This window comes from Oncorhynchus kisutch, linkage group LG6, assembly GCF_002021735.2.
Source record: "Oncorhynchus kisutch isolate 150728-3 linkage group LG6, Okis_V2, whole genome shotgun sequence".
In the NCBI taxonomy this organism is placed as follows: Eukaryota; Metazoa; Chordata; class Actinopteri; order Salmoniformes; family Salmonidae; genus Oncorhynchus; species Oncorhynchus kisutch.
In genome coordinates, this window is record NC_034179.2 from 70,625,554 (window position 1) to 70,638,538 (window position 12,985).

The 12,985-nt window shown below is 41.1% G+C and overlaps 1 protein-coding gene across 2 annotated transcripts; it reads left to right on the forward strand.

The window, feature by feature from the left end:
• The first annotated feature begins 975 nt into the window (after positions 1-975).
• Positions 976-12,938, forward strand: LOC109893334 (meiosis-specific coiled-coil domain-containing protein MEIOC). Of its 2 annotated transcripts, none has more exons than XM_020486513.2 (8): positions 976-1,185; positions 1,622-1,741; positions 1,986-2,143; positions 4,135-4,239; positions 4,427-6,248; positions 6,432-6,566; positions 10,590-10,770; positions 11,591-12,938. In XM_020486513.2, exons 1-8 carry the CDS (start codon positions 1,180-1,182, stop codon positions 11,761-11,763), a joined length of 2,700 nt encoding a protein of 899 aa, XP_020342102.1. In that variant the 5' UTR covers positions 976-1,179; the 3' UTR covers positions 11,764-12,938. The 2 variants fall into 2 exon arrangements, with proteins under 2 accessions (XP_020342102.1, XP_031683193.1); XM_031827333.1 differs by having other exon boundaries at positions 1,635-1,741.
• Positions 12,939-12,985: the final 47 nt, after the last annotated feature.

Here is a 12,985-nt window from a genome sequence, read left to right on the forward strand (position 1 = left end):
ACACTGCAAAATTATTTTGCATTCTAACTACAGTGGTGGCTGTTATACTACAGTGTAGTGCAGTTATACTGCACTCTGACTGCAATCTTTTTTCGTAAGGGGGAGTCTGTTGGTCTGAGCCTTGATGCACCGGTACCGCCTGCTGGACGGAAGCATGGAGAAGAGTCCATGTCTCGGTTGGCTGGGTCTTTCTCAGACACTCCCTGGCATGTACGTCCTGGATGGCTCTGAGCTCACCCCCAGTGATGTGCTGGGCCATCCTCACCACTCTATGTAAGGCAGTGGCGGTTGGTGGCGTTTTAGAGGAGGAAGGGCGTTTTTTTTTATGGACATGGCCTTATTTCTATTACAGCATATTGGATAACTGTCATTCATATTCCATTCACCCAGTTCAATGTAACATCAATATTAATCTATCAAAGCTATCTAGTAGGCCCACGCAACAAAAAAAACTATAGACATAGCGACATCTTGTGGGTATTGTAGGACAATGCATTTGCATTGATGTCCAGAGATGTCCAGTCTCCAACTACTTGCACAAGGGAAGTTTCTTCATATTTGGTTGAATAAATTACGGTCCTGGACTTGGCTAAGCACTATTTTTGCTATGACTTAGTTATTAGTATTAATTGTAACACATGATTGTATACTTTATTAGGATGTAGCCGACCATATGTTTACTTATTAAAAAAAGTTCGATGAAGATGATTCAACAAAAGCAAGACATGTTCTACAAAAATCCTTCACTTTGCATGAAAAAGCCTCATGATATAGTCCCTCATTGATAGTAAAATAGGATTCCCCTATCTTTTAATTAGATGAAAATGATTGGTTGCTATGCCCTTTATGTGTACAATTCCTATTTGAACCCATTGGGTGAAAAAGCTTCTTATGGACCAATCGTCACCTTTGAGACAGTTAGTGATAAAAGAAGAGCATTTTATTCGCGGGGGTTGTTGTGAAGGTCTTGCTCGTGACGCTACTTTACAAAAACGAGAAGAGCAACTGGCAAGCTCGAGATCAATACTTCTGTAGCTAGCCGCAATGTACTAGTGATTTCTCCTGTCATTGTTTAAAGTCCGTTTGATTTAATTCATTTTTCTGAAAAGTTATACTTTTAAATCGTGAACATTTCAGCTGGGGAAATTCCCTACAGAAACGGTGTTTACAAGTGAATTTATGGAGGTAAGTAGCTAGCTAGCTAGCACCGTTAGCTAACTAAATTTAGTTAGACATAAATCGTGTGACTGAGGGAGACAAGGGACACGAAAGCTAAACTTAGGACAAAAGTCAAACCGCCTGTTATTACTGTGTTTTTCAGAATACGTTGTTGATTGAACTCATAAAAGTTGTTTGTTTTGGGTGTTTTGGGTTTAGCTAGCTAGACACCTGCTGAGCATCCTTCTTTCTATCTTTGTAACTAACTTAGCTAGTTAACGTCCGCAAACTTACTGTTGCTAGCTAACGTACAATTAATTACAATTTGACTTGGGCCAAGTTAGCATTGTGCAATACAATATGTTATAACCCTGCTAGCTGTATATCTAATAATCAAGATAGCTAGTCAATGAAACTCTATTGTTCTGTTGAATGTTTGTATGAATATCTTTGTAATGTTTAGTTTAATAATGCAGTGAAGAATAGAATAAGTGCAAGTTCAAGAGGAGTGAGAATGGCGTTTGATCGATTCCAGAGTGCATCATCAGGTTCAGACTCATTCTTTTCCTCAAATAAGCATCAGGTGAGACATTCAAAAGAAGTGTTTTACTTTTCTAGATTGCAGTTCATTACAATGTATGCTATAGGTGATAAATAATTCAAGTGGTATGTTTATTAATGATTTATATTAAGTAGCTCGTGTTTTAGGTATGAATTGGTATGAATTGTCTATTGTAGGCAAAACAGAATTAGAATGCTATATCTCACCAGTGACTGGCTGACATTTTCACTATGGTTCATGAATTTCCTTTTTTATTGTATCACAGACCTGTGGAACTGCGGACAATGAAAGACTCTTGCAGCCGTACATCCCCTTACCCGAATTCTCATTGTCAGAAGAACCTCCCATGTCCTACACACCCTGGTCTGCACAGGATGATCCATACCAACTCATTAATTGCACCCAGAACAATGTTCAAAGCAGGTACCTAAACTAACTACTTGTTTACATCCCTGTTAGTGAGCATTTCTCCTTTGACTTTTTCCACATTTTGTTACATTACAGCCTTATTAAAATTGATTGGGAATTTTTTTTCCCTCATCATTCTATTCAAATGCAACTCTAAGAATTGTATACTGACCTGGTCAATACTGTGTTTTGTCATACCAGTATTTAACATTGACAGTCTGAAGAATGTCTTGGGAAAAGGAAGACCAAGTCTTAATTTATACTGAACAAAAATATAAAGTAAAGTGTAGGTTCCATGTTTCATGAGCTGAAATAAAAGACCCCAGAAAATTACCATATGAACAAAAAGCTTATCTCTTCCATATTTTGGGCACAAATTTGTTTACATCCCTGTTAATGAGCATTTCTCCTTTGCCAGGAGAAACACAATGCCACAGGTGTCTCAAGTTTTGAGGGAGCGTGCAATTAGCCATGATGACTGCAGGAATGTCCACCCGAGCTGTTGCTAGAGAATTTAATGTTCTGTCATTTTAGAGAATTTGGCAGTACCTCCAACCGGCCTCACATCCGCAGACCACATGTATGGCGTTGTGTGGGCGAGCGGTTTGCTGATGTCAATGTTGTGAACACAGTGCCCCATGGTGGCAGTGGTGGAAAAAGTACCCAATTGTCATACTTTAGTAAAAGTAAAGCTACCTTAATAGAAAATGACTCAAGTAAAAGTGGAAGTCACCCAGTAAAATACTACTTGAGTAAAAGTCTAAAAGTATTTGGTTTTAAGTATACTTAAGTATCAAAAGTAAATGTATTTAAGCATCAAAAGTAAAAGTATGAATACTTTCTAATTACTTATATTAAGCAAACCAGTAGGCACAATTTTTGTGTTTTTTATTTATTTACAGATAGCCAGGAGTGCACTCCAACACTCAGACATAATTTACAAACAAAGTATTTGTGTTTAGTGAGTCCGCCAGATCAGAGGTAGTAGGGATGACCAGGGATGTCCTCTTAAGTGTGTGAATTGGACCATGCTTTTGGGTGTCAGGAAAAATGTATGGAGTAAAAAGTACAACATTGTCTTTAGAAATAGTAGTAAAAGTAGTCAAAATATTAATTTTAAAGTACAGATACCCCCCAAAACGACTTAAGTAGTACTTTAAAGTATTTTTACTTAAGGACTTTACACCACTGGGTTATGGTATGGGCAGGCATTAGCTACAGACAAAAAACAAAATTATATTTTATCAATGGCAATTTGAATACAAAGAGATACCATGACGAGATCCATTTTCGTGCCATTCATTCACCGCCATCACCTCAGGTTTCAGCATGATAATGCACGGCCCCATATTGCAAGGATCCGTACTCAATTCCTGGAAGCTAGAAATGTCCCAGTTCTTCCATGGCCTGCATATTCACCAGACATGTCACCCATTGAGCATGTTTGGGATGCTCTGGATCAATGTGTATGACAGTGTCTTCCAGTTCCTGCCAATATCCAGAAACTTCGCACAGTCATTGAAGAGTAATTGGACAACATTCCACAGGCCACACTCAACAGCCTGATCAACTCTATGCGAAGGAGATGTGTCGAGCTGCATGAGGCAAATGGTGGTCACACCATATACAGACTGGTTTTCTGATCCACTCCCATCTGTGACTAACAGATGCATATCTGTAATCCCAGTCATGTGAATATTCATAGTTTAGGGTCTAAGGAATTTATTTAAATTGACTGATTTCCTTAACTGTTGCTCAGTAAAATCTTTGAAATTGTTGCATGTTGCGTTTATATTTTTGTTTATTATAATTTTATTGTACTGAAATCATAGAGAACATTTCATACGTGATTTGAAGACAAGGTGTTCATGAATACACTGTCCATTTGAAATTAAGTTCAACTTCTAATAACCACTAGACTTTTTCATATATGTCCCACTCCATGTGAAATGTAAATTGTCTTCTTTTTCATGTGTTTTGAAATACTTATGTTTTAAATCTCCAAGGAATCTCCCAGATGGAAATGACTGTGGAAGTGAAGCTGATCTCTATGGGCTGGTGTCAAATATCTTGGAGGAGGCTGATCAAATGGACAGTTACTATACTGAAGAGTAAGTTATTCATTAGGAGGGTATTTTTTTGTCTTCAGTGATATGAGCTCATTTCTTTGTATTGGGAGACAAATTAATGGGAATTGAAAATGGAAACCGCAACGTTTGCCAGTAATGACTTTGAGACTTTCAATTGTGTTTAAAAAAAAACTGTATTTAACCTTTAACTTCTCAACTCTCCTTTCAGGACATTATCCCAACTGAAATCTGTCTGGTCTCCCAAGTCAATGAGCGACGATTGCCAGCAGTACTTCCAATCAGAGTCCAAAGTGCAGTCCAACTTTCTGCCGAACCATGTTTACCCTGAGTCTTTCAGTAAAGCACAAGGGCAGCCAATGAACAGAGGTTCCGAAGAGTTCTACCAGCGTTTCAACGGCTTTGATACCAGTGACCAGCAGTGGCTCCTCTCTTCCTGCAATGGAGACATGGACACTAGATACTCTCTACAGACCCAAGAGCTGCCGAAGCCGCCGGGGCTACCACTGCCCAACGTGGGGAACGCCTACCGTTCAAACACGAGGCCGAGTAAACACGAGTACAACACAGCTGAGAAGGTTGGAGGGTTCTGTGGGTCTGGGAACGCTCTTTCTGACCACATGGATGCTTTTGCACCCTCCTTCTGCCCCCAGAGCAAGATTAATAGCCAGTGCTTTGACCACTACTATGAAGAGTTCCCAGGCCAGATCAGTGCCAAGCCCAGAAGGACCAAGCAGTACACCATGCAAGAGGTCAACAAGCTGGCCAGCAACATCCAGACTCTGATGGTGGGTGAGCAGGACAACGCATGTGGTAGGGAGCCCCAGAAACGGCAGAGTGTGCAGATGCAGTATGACAACATCATGGCCGAACAGAGGAACTTCTCCAACACCAGGATGCCTGGGCAAAGCACTCAAGCCATGCAGATTAAGAAGGAACTAGGAGGGGAGTATGGAGCCATGCAGAGGGAGACTGATGGAGGAATGAAGAGCAAAGAGCTGCTACAGAGTGACTTTGATTCCAAAGACTTATCTGGATTTGGTCCACAACACGTTGAGTATTTCCAAAAAACAAAATCACTCTCAGCGTCTTTCAATCCTACAATTTCTCACCAAAACAAGATGGCTGTCCAGAAAGGAAGCAATCCCCTCTCTACGGGCCTGAGTCTGAACCAGTACCATTATAGCCAGCAGAACCCGTTGCAGAACAAACTCAAGCAGCAGCATCAGCAGCCAATGGGAAACTGTTTTTCCTCTCGGCCGTCCAAGATGCTGTCCCACTCTGTGTCTGAGTTTGTACCTCAGCACTCCCACCAGATGCAGAGAGGACCACCACCGTGCATCCAGGACTACAGTCAGGGGGACGGGCCCAGCCTCCACAGCAGCAGGGCAGGACAGAACCAGGTCAGGATGGGCATGGGCGGACTGAGGAGGGGAGCCAGTGACAGTGACTTTGAGATGCAGCTGGACAAGAGCAGGATGCACATGGCTGGGCTGGTGGCTGATGGCTGCTCCCCCACTCAGTGCTTGGATGGGAAGACAAGGCCCCAGACCAGCACTCACATGACAGGAGACGGGGACAAGAAGCAGGGGCTCCTGCAGAACCCTTACCTCGACCTACTCGGCAGCATGTATGGCTCTCAGAGATTCGGTGGAGGAAACGGCACAGTCAACGCAGGGAAGAACCCAACCTTTCTGCCTTGCATGTATCAGGCTGTGAATGACCCCAGACAGAACTCCTGCCACATGTCTTTGAACTCTGCCAGCTTCAACTCCAGATCCTCCTTCCCCTACGGCGGTTCCATCCCCCCCATGGACCTGTGTGACCTGCTGCCAGACGGGGAGTTTGCAGCTTTCAACCCTTACCTCAATGACATGATGGGCTCCAGTGGAGAGAACCCCTACCCAGGGATGATGGGAGGCCTCCACTCCCCGAGGATAATGAGGAACCGTGGAGGACCCATGAGCCAGCTCCACTTCCACCTGGAGGAGTGCTATGAGCAGTGGAGAGTCCTGGAGAAGGAGAGAAAGAAGGTGAGCAATAAAAATGAGTGGTTCATTTAGTGGGAATATTTTTGTTTCTTGTGATCATCTTGAAATCCTTATTATTTATCTTTATCAATACAATACTTGGTAAGAATGACTCCCAAACTAGGATTAAAATGTTTAGTTCGATTGGTTGGCATTAAGTGTTTTTTTTTATATTATGTGTTTTAGACAGAGGACGTCCTTACCAAGAGTTATCCTGGAAAGCGGATTTCTGTGGTGACTAGCAGTGCCCTCCCCAAAATCCCACCTAACCCTTCCAGAGTGGACCGTCTCATCGTGGACCAGATCCGAGAACAAGCCAAGGTGAGAAATATTCATTCTTAAAAGTCTAAGCCTGGGGGGGGGGATTCTAAGCTGACATATGGAATTGTTTTAAGATGGTCCTGCTATGGATCATTTAGCTATTTGATTTAGAATTTTAGGACCCCTTTAGGTATCAAAATCTATATTTTTAAAGATTTGATAAAATATTGAATTTGGCCTTTACTACTATAGAAACGCATTGAATAACACATTCATACAGTATTCAGATCCATTGACTTTTTCCACATTTTGTTACATTACAGCCTTATTAAAATTGATTGGGAAAAAATGTTCCCTCATCAATCTATACACAATACCCCATAATGACAAAGCGGAAGCAGACTTTCAGAAATGTTTGCAAATTTATTAAAAATGAAAAACATGAATACCTTATTTACATAAGTATTCAGACCCTTGTGTCGAGGCACAGATCTGGGGAAGGGTACCAAAACATTTCAGCAGCATTAAAGGTCCCCCAAAACACAGCGGCCTCCATCATTCTTATATGGAAGAAGTTTGGAACTACCAAGACTCTTCCTAGAGCTGGCCTCCCGGCCAAACTGAGCAATCGGGGAGAAGGGCTTGGTCAGGGAGGTAACCAAGAACCCGATGGTCACGCTGACAAAGCTCCAGAGTTCCTCTGTGGAGATGGAAGAACCTTCCAGAAGGACAACCATCTCTGCAGCACTCCAGCAATCAGGCCTTAATGGTAGAGTGGCCAGACGGAAGCCACTCCTCAGTAAAATCCACATGACAGCCCGCTTGGAGTTTGCCTTAAGGCACCTAAAGGACTCTTAGACCATTAGAAACAAGATTCTCTTGCCTAATGAAACCAATATTGAACTCTTTGACCTGAATGCCAAGCGTCACTTCTGGAGGAAACCTGGCACCATCCCTACGGTGATGTATGGTGGTGGCAGTATCACAAACCAAGGTAAGACCCAGATGCAGACTGTCGAAGTAACAATGTTTAATGTTCCAACAGAGGCAAGCAGTAGACAGGTCAAGGCAGGCAAAAGTTGGTAATCCAGAGGGAGGCAGAGGTACAGGTCGTCAGGCAGGCGGGCTTAGAGTCAGGACAGGCAAGGGTCAAAACCGGGAGGACTAGCAAAAAGAGAATAAAAGCAGGAGTACGGGAAAACACGCTGGTTGACTTGAAAAACATACAAGACCAACTGGCAACAAACAGACAGAGAACACAAGTATAAATACACAGGGGATAATAGGGAAGCGGGGCGACACCTGGAGGGGGATGGAGACAAGCACAAAGACAGGTAAAACAGATCAGGGCGTACAGGCAGCATCATGCTGTGGGGATGTTTTTCAGCTGTGGGGACTGGTAGACTAGTCAGGATCGAGGGAAAGATGAACGTAGCAAGGTACAGAGAGATCCTTGATAAAAACTTGCTTCAGAGTGCTCAGGACCTCCGACTGGGGCAAAGGTTCACCTTCCAACAGGACAACAACCCTAAGCACACAGCCAAGACAACGCAGGAGTGGCTTCGGGACAAGTCTCTGAATGTCCTTGAGTGGCACGGCCAGAGCCTGGACTTGAATCCGATCGAACATCTCTGGAGAGACCTGAAAATAGCTGTGCATCCAACCTGACAGAGCTTGAGATGATCTGCAGAGAAGAACTCCCCAAACACAGGTGTACCAAGCTTGTAGTGTCATACCCAAGAAGACTCAAGGCTGTAATCGCTGCCAAAGGTGCTTCAACAAGGACTGAGTAAAGGGTTTGAATATTTATGTAAATGTTATATTTTAACTTGAGATTTTATTTATAAATTTGCAAACATTTTAAAAACCTTTTCATGCTTTGGCATTATGGAGTATTGTGTAGATTGATGAGGGGGAAAAAATCTATTTAATCAATTTTAGAATAAGGCTTTAACAAAACAAAATGGGGGTCAAGGGGTCTGAATACTTCCCGAATGCACTGTAAATGGCAAAAAAGACAGTAAAAAAAGAAATGTTAAGAAACAGGGTTTTGAAGTGTTTGTCCTATAGCTAGGACACTTTGTGCATGACACAAGTAATTTTTCCAACAATTGTTTACAGACAGATTGTTTCACTTATAACTTACTATCACAATTCCAGTGGGTCAGATGTTTACATACACCAAGTTGACTGTGCCTTTAAACAGCTTGGAAAATTCCAGAAAACTATGTCATGGCTTTAGAAGCTTCTGATAGGCTAATTAACATAATTTGAGTCAATTGGAGGTGTACCTGTGGATGTATTTCAAGGACTGCCTTCAAACTCAGTGCCATCTGCTTGATATCATGGGAAAATCAAAAGTGATCAGCCAAGACCTCAGAAAAATAATTGTAGACCTCCATAAGACTGGTTCCTCCTTGGGAGCAATTTCCAAACGCCTGAAGTTACCACGTTCATCTGTACAAACAATAGTATGCAATTATAAACACCATGGGACCACGCAGCCGTCATACCGCTCAGGAAGGAGACGCGTTTTATCTCCTATAGAAGAACGTACTTTGGTGCAAAAAGCGCAAATCAATCCCAGAACAACAGCAAAGGACCTTGTGAAGATGCTGGAGGAAACAGGTCCAAAAGTATCTATAGCCACAGTAAAACGAGTCCTATATCAACATAACCTAAAAGGCCGCTCAGCAAGGAAGAAGCCACTGCTCCAAATCCGCCATAAAGAAGCCAGACTACGGTATTCAACTGCACATGGGGACAAAGATCGTACTAATTGGATAAATGTCCTCTGGTCTGATGAAACAAAAATATAACTGTTTGGCCATAATGACCATCGTTATGTTTGGAAGAAAAAGGGGGAGGCTTGCAAGCCGAAGAACACCATCCCAACCCGGGAAGCACGGGGATGGCAGCATCATGTTGTGGGGGTGCTTTGCTGCAGGAGGGACTGGTGCACTTCACAAAATAGATGGTATCATGATGGAGGAAAATTATGTGGATATATTGAAGCAACATCTCAAGACATCAGTCAGGAATTTAATGCTTGGTCTCAAATGGGTCTTCCAAATGGACAATGACCCCAAGCATACTTCCAAAGTTGTGGCAAAATGGCTTAAGGACAACAAAGTCAAGGTATTGGAGTGGCCATCACAAAGCTCTGAACTCAAACCTATCGACAATTTGTGGGCAGAACTGAAAAGGCGTGTGCGAGCAAGGAGGCTTACAAACCGGATTCAGTTGCACCAGCTGTCAGGAGGAATGAGCCTAAATTCACCCAACTTATTGTGGGAAGCTTGTGGAAGGCTACCTGAAACGTTTGACCCAATTTAAACAATCTAACGGTAATGCTACCAAATACTAATTGAGTGTAACTGACCCACTGGGAATGTGATGAAAATTAAATCTGAAATAAATCATTTTCTCTACTATTATTCTGACATTTCCCATTCTTAAAATAAAATGGTGATCCTAACTGACCTAAAAACAGGGAATTTTTACTATGATTAAATGTCAGTAATTGTGAAAAACTGAGTTTAAATGTATTTGGCTAAGGTGTATGTAAACTTCCGACTTCAACTGTATATATTGTTTACACATATTTAACCCATTTTTTGGGTAGGCGCAAAACTACCATCATATGTCCATAAATTTTGCATAACCAGTACCAGTTACCTACAGACGAGTCCCATGACACTTGGGGCCGCATTAGTTTGTAGGCCAAACGCAGATGCCGAAGTGTGACATCGACAGATGTGGTGGAAAGAGACGCACCCAATGCAGACATCTCTAAGTTAAACTGACGGATTTTAATGGAGATTTTTTTTAAATGATGATACTTAGATTGACGCACCGGTGCGTGAATCGACTCTAGGAGGTTAAATGTCCACTTTGGAATTTTAGGATTGGGTGATGGCTAATTCCATGCAAGTTGGCATGAGTGTTGATAGAAGAGTAGATTAAAACCAATACATGAATACCAGTTGCTGTAGGCTAGATGAACACCCATCAAGTTCTACAAGTGTTTCAAAATGCATTTGAATAATTTTTTATGGAATTTATTTTCCTCTTATATCATAGGTGGTGAGCCTTCTGGGTAAAATGGAGCGTCTGCGTAGCTTCCCCCTCCATGCCAATATTTGTTCAGCGCTGGACAGACACCTCGAGGCTATTTACATTACCCAGGCCAGACGCAAGGAGGAATTTGTCAACACTTCAAACCGTCAGAGACAGGCCAGCACACATTTCAGAGAGGACAGAGGTAACTCAACACTAAGTCATTAATGAGCCGCAGCTAGTTCTAAACAACTAAATCCCCAAGCATTTGTCTGTGCATTGTCTTCTAATTTTGTTTTAGATTTATTCTGGAAATATGGCTGCCATTTTTTATTCTGTAGAGCCTTTTATATTTTATTTCCTTGAAAGAGCAAATAACAGAGCTTATCTTCTACATTTGCCTTTTCGTGTTTGGGATGAGCAGCATTTGTCAGCTCTGATGAGGCCTAAAAACCAGTGGTGGAAAAATTCCCAATTGTCATACTTGAGTGAAAGTAAAGATACCTTAATAGAAAATGACTAAAGTAAAAGTGAAAGTCACCCAGTAAAATCCTAAAAGTCTAAAAGTATTTTCTTTTAAATATACATAAGTATCAAAAGGAAAAGGATAAATCCTTTCAAATTCTTTATATTAAGCAAACCAGATGGCACCATTTAATTTTTTTAATAGATAGCCAGGGGCATGCTCCAACACTTAGACTTCATTTACCAAGGAAGCATGTGTTCTCTGCCAGATCAGAGGCAGTAGGGATGACCAGGGATGTTCTCTTGATAAGTGTGAATTAGACAATTTTCCTGTCCTGCTAAGCATTAAAAATGTTACGAGTACTTTTGGGTGTCAGGGAAAATATATGGAGTAAAAAGTACATCATTTTTTTTAGGAATGTAGTGAAGTAAAAGTTGTAAAAAATATAAATAATAAAGTACAGATACCCCAAAAAACTACTTAAGTAGTACATTCAAGTATTTTTACTTAATTACTTTACACAACTGCTGTCTTATTTTTTTGCCTGTATTCCTGCTAGATATACTGCTACTTGCTACAGCACTGAGGGGTCTGTGTTTGACCACAAGGAAGTCCCGCACTGCCCTGTGGTGTGCCCTACAGATGACCCTCCCCAAATCCAACACGGACAAGCTGGATGAGCAGAGCACCTCTGAGGAGACCAGCCCAGGGAGAACACTTATCCAGTTCTGATGCCACTGAGCCACCCTATGGTTCACATGTGACACTCACTCACGTTCATGCTATAGATGTTGCTGAGAGCAAGACCAGTGAGGAGCATTAGGCCAGATGAAATTTTGATCACATCATTAGACAGAACAAAAGGAATTCTTGTATGTAGGCTCAGTTTGAGCAAATAGAGGAAATTTATTATTTTTGGAGATTATCAGTCTTATTTAAAATCTATCCTAAAGCAGGTGGTTCAGAGCAATGTAATGGGATAACCAGGGGTGCATTTATTTTAAATGGCAGTACAATTCTATTATGCTGTTGAATTGAGAATCCCCATAATCCCTTCAGCCCCAGTAATTCCCTGTTAACGAGCTTCTATTAGGAACATGAGAGAGAGCAGAGCCTGATCAGATATGTTGGTGGTGATAACTGTAGAATATACAGTATTACATTCATCAGTATTGTCAACTACCTTAGAGCTAGGGTCCTTGCAGTCATTGCAAGGAAAATGAGTTTAATTGACCTTAGTGGCCACAAATGTACAATTTGATTGATAGTTGCTCTTGGGCTAGGGGAATTCATAATATGAAATGTGTTAAGGCTTAATTTATCTTCAAAATCACCACATTTTGTGATTAGGGTCATCGAAAATAATGGGAATCTTGCAAAGGCCGAATATTATTTAAAGACACTATTTATAATTATTAAAACATGGCAGTCATTTGAATGTTTTCCTGATTGTTTTACTTATTTATTTGAATGTGATTTGACATTCAGTTCTCTAATATGCTTCTTAACAACCAATAATTGTGGATAAGTGATCATTGCCTCCTTTTAAGTTGAGTGGATATGGCAATGGGAACCACTTTTCTGTCATATTCCATGTTAACATACCAATCAATCGTCAACTTGAAGCATTGCGTTTCCTCGGTTTACCTGAAAAGCAACATAGTCAGTGTATTGTTTTTACTTACTCAGTAGGTTAGAAATTTGGACTGGTCATGCATTGATGTTAATTAAATCTTATGTTATTCTTATTTTGAATTTAGTTCTCTGAATGTTAATCAAGCTGCATTAAAGCTCATTTCAAAACATAAGAATTAAGTTTGATGGACACATACTATCAATGACATAATACACACTCGTAAGTCAGGTGGCAAACATGTTCAAACCCCTGTATTTTTAATGTTCCTGTTTGAAATTGTATGTTTCACGATAATTGTTTGTTTTATTAATTCAAAAA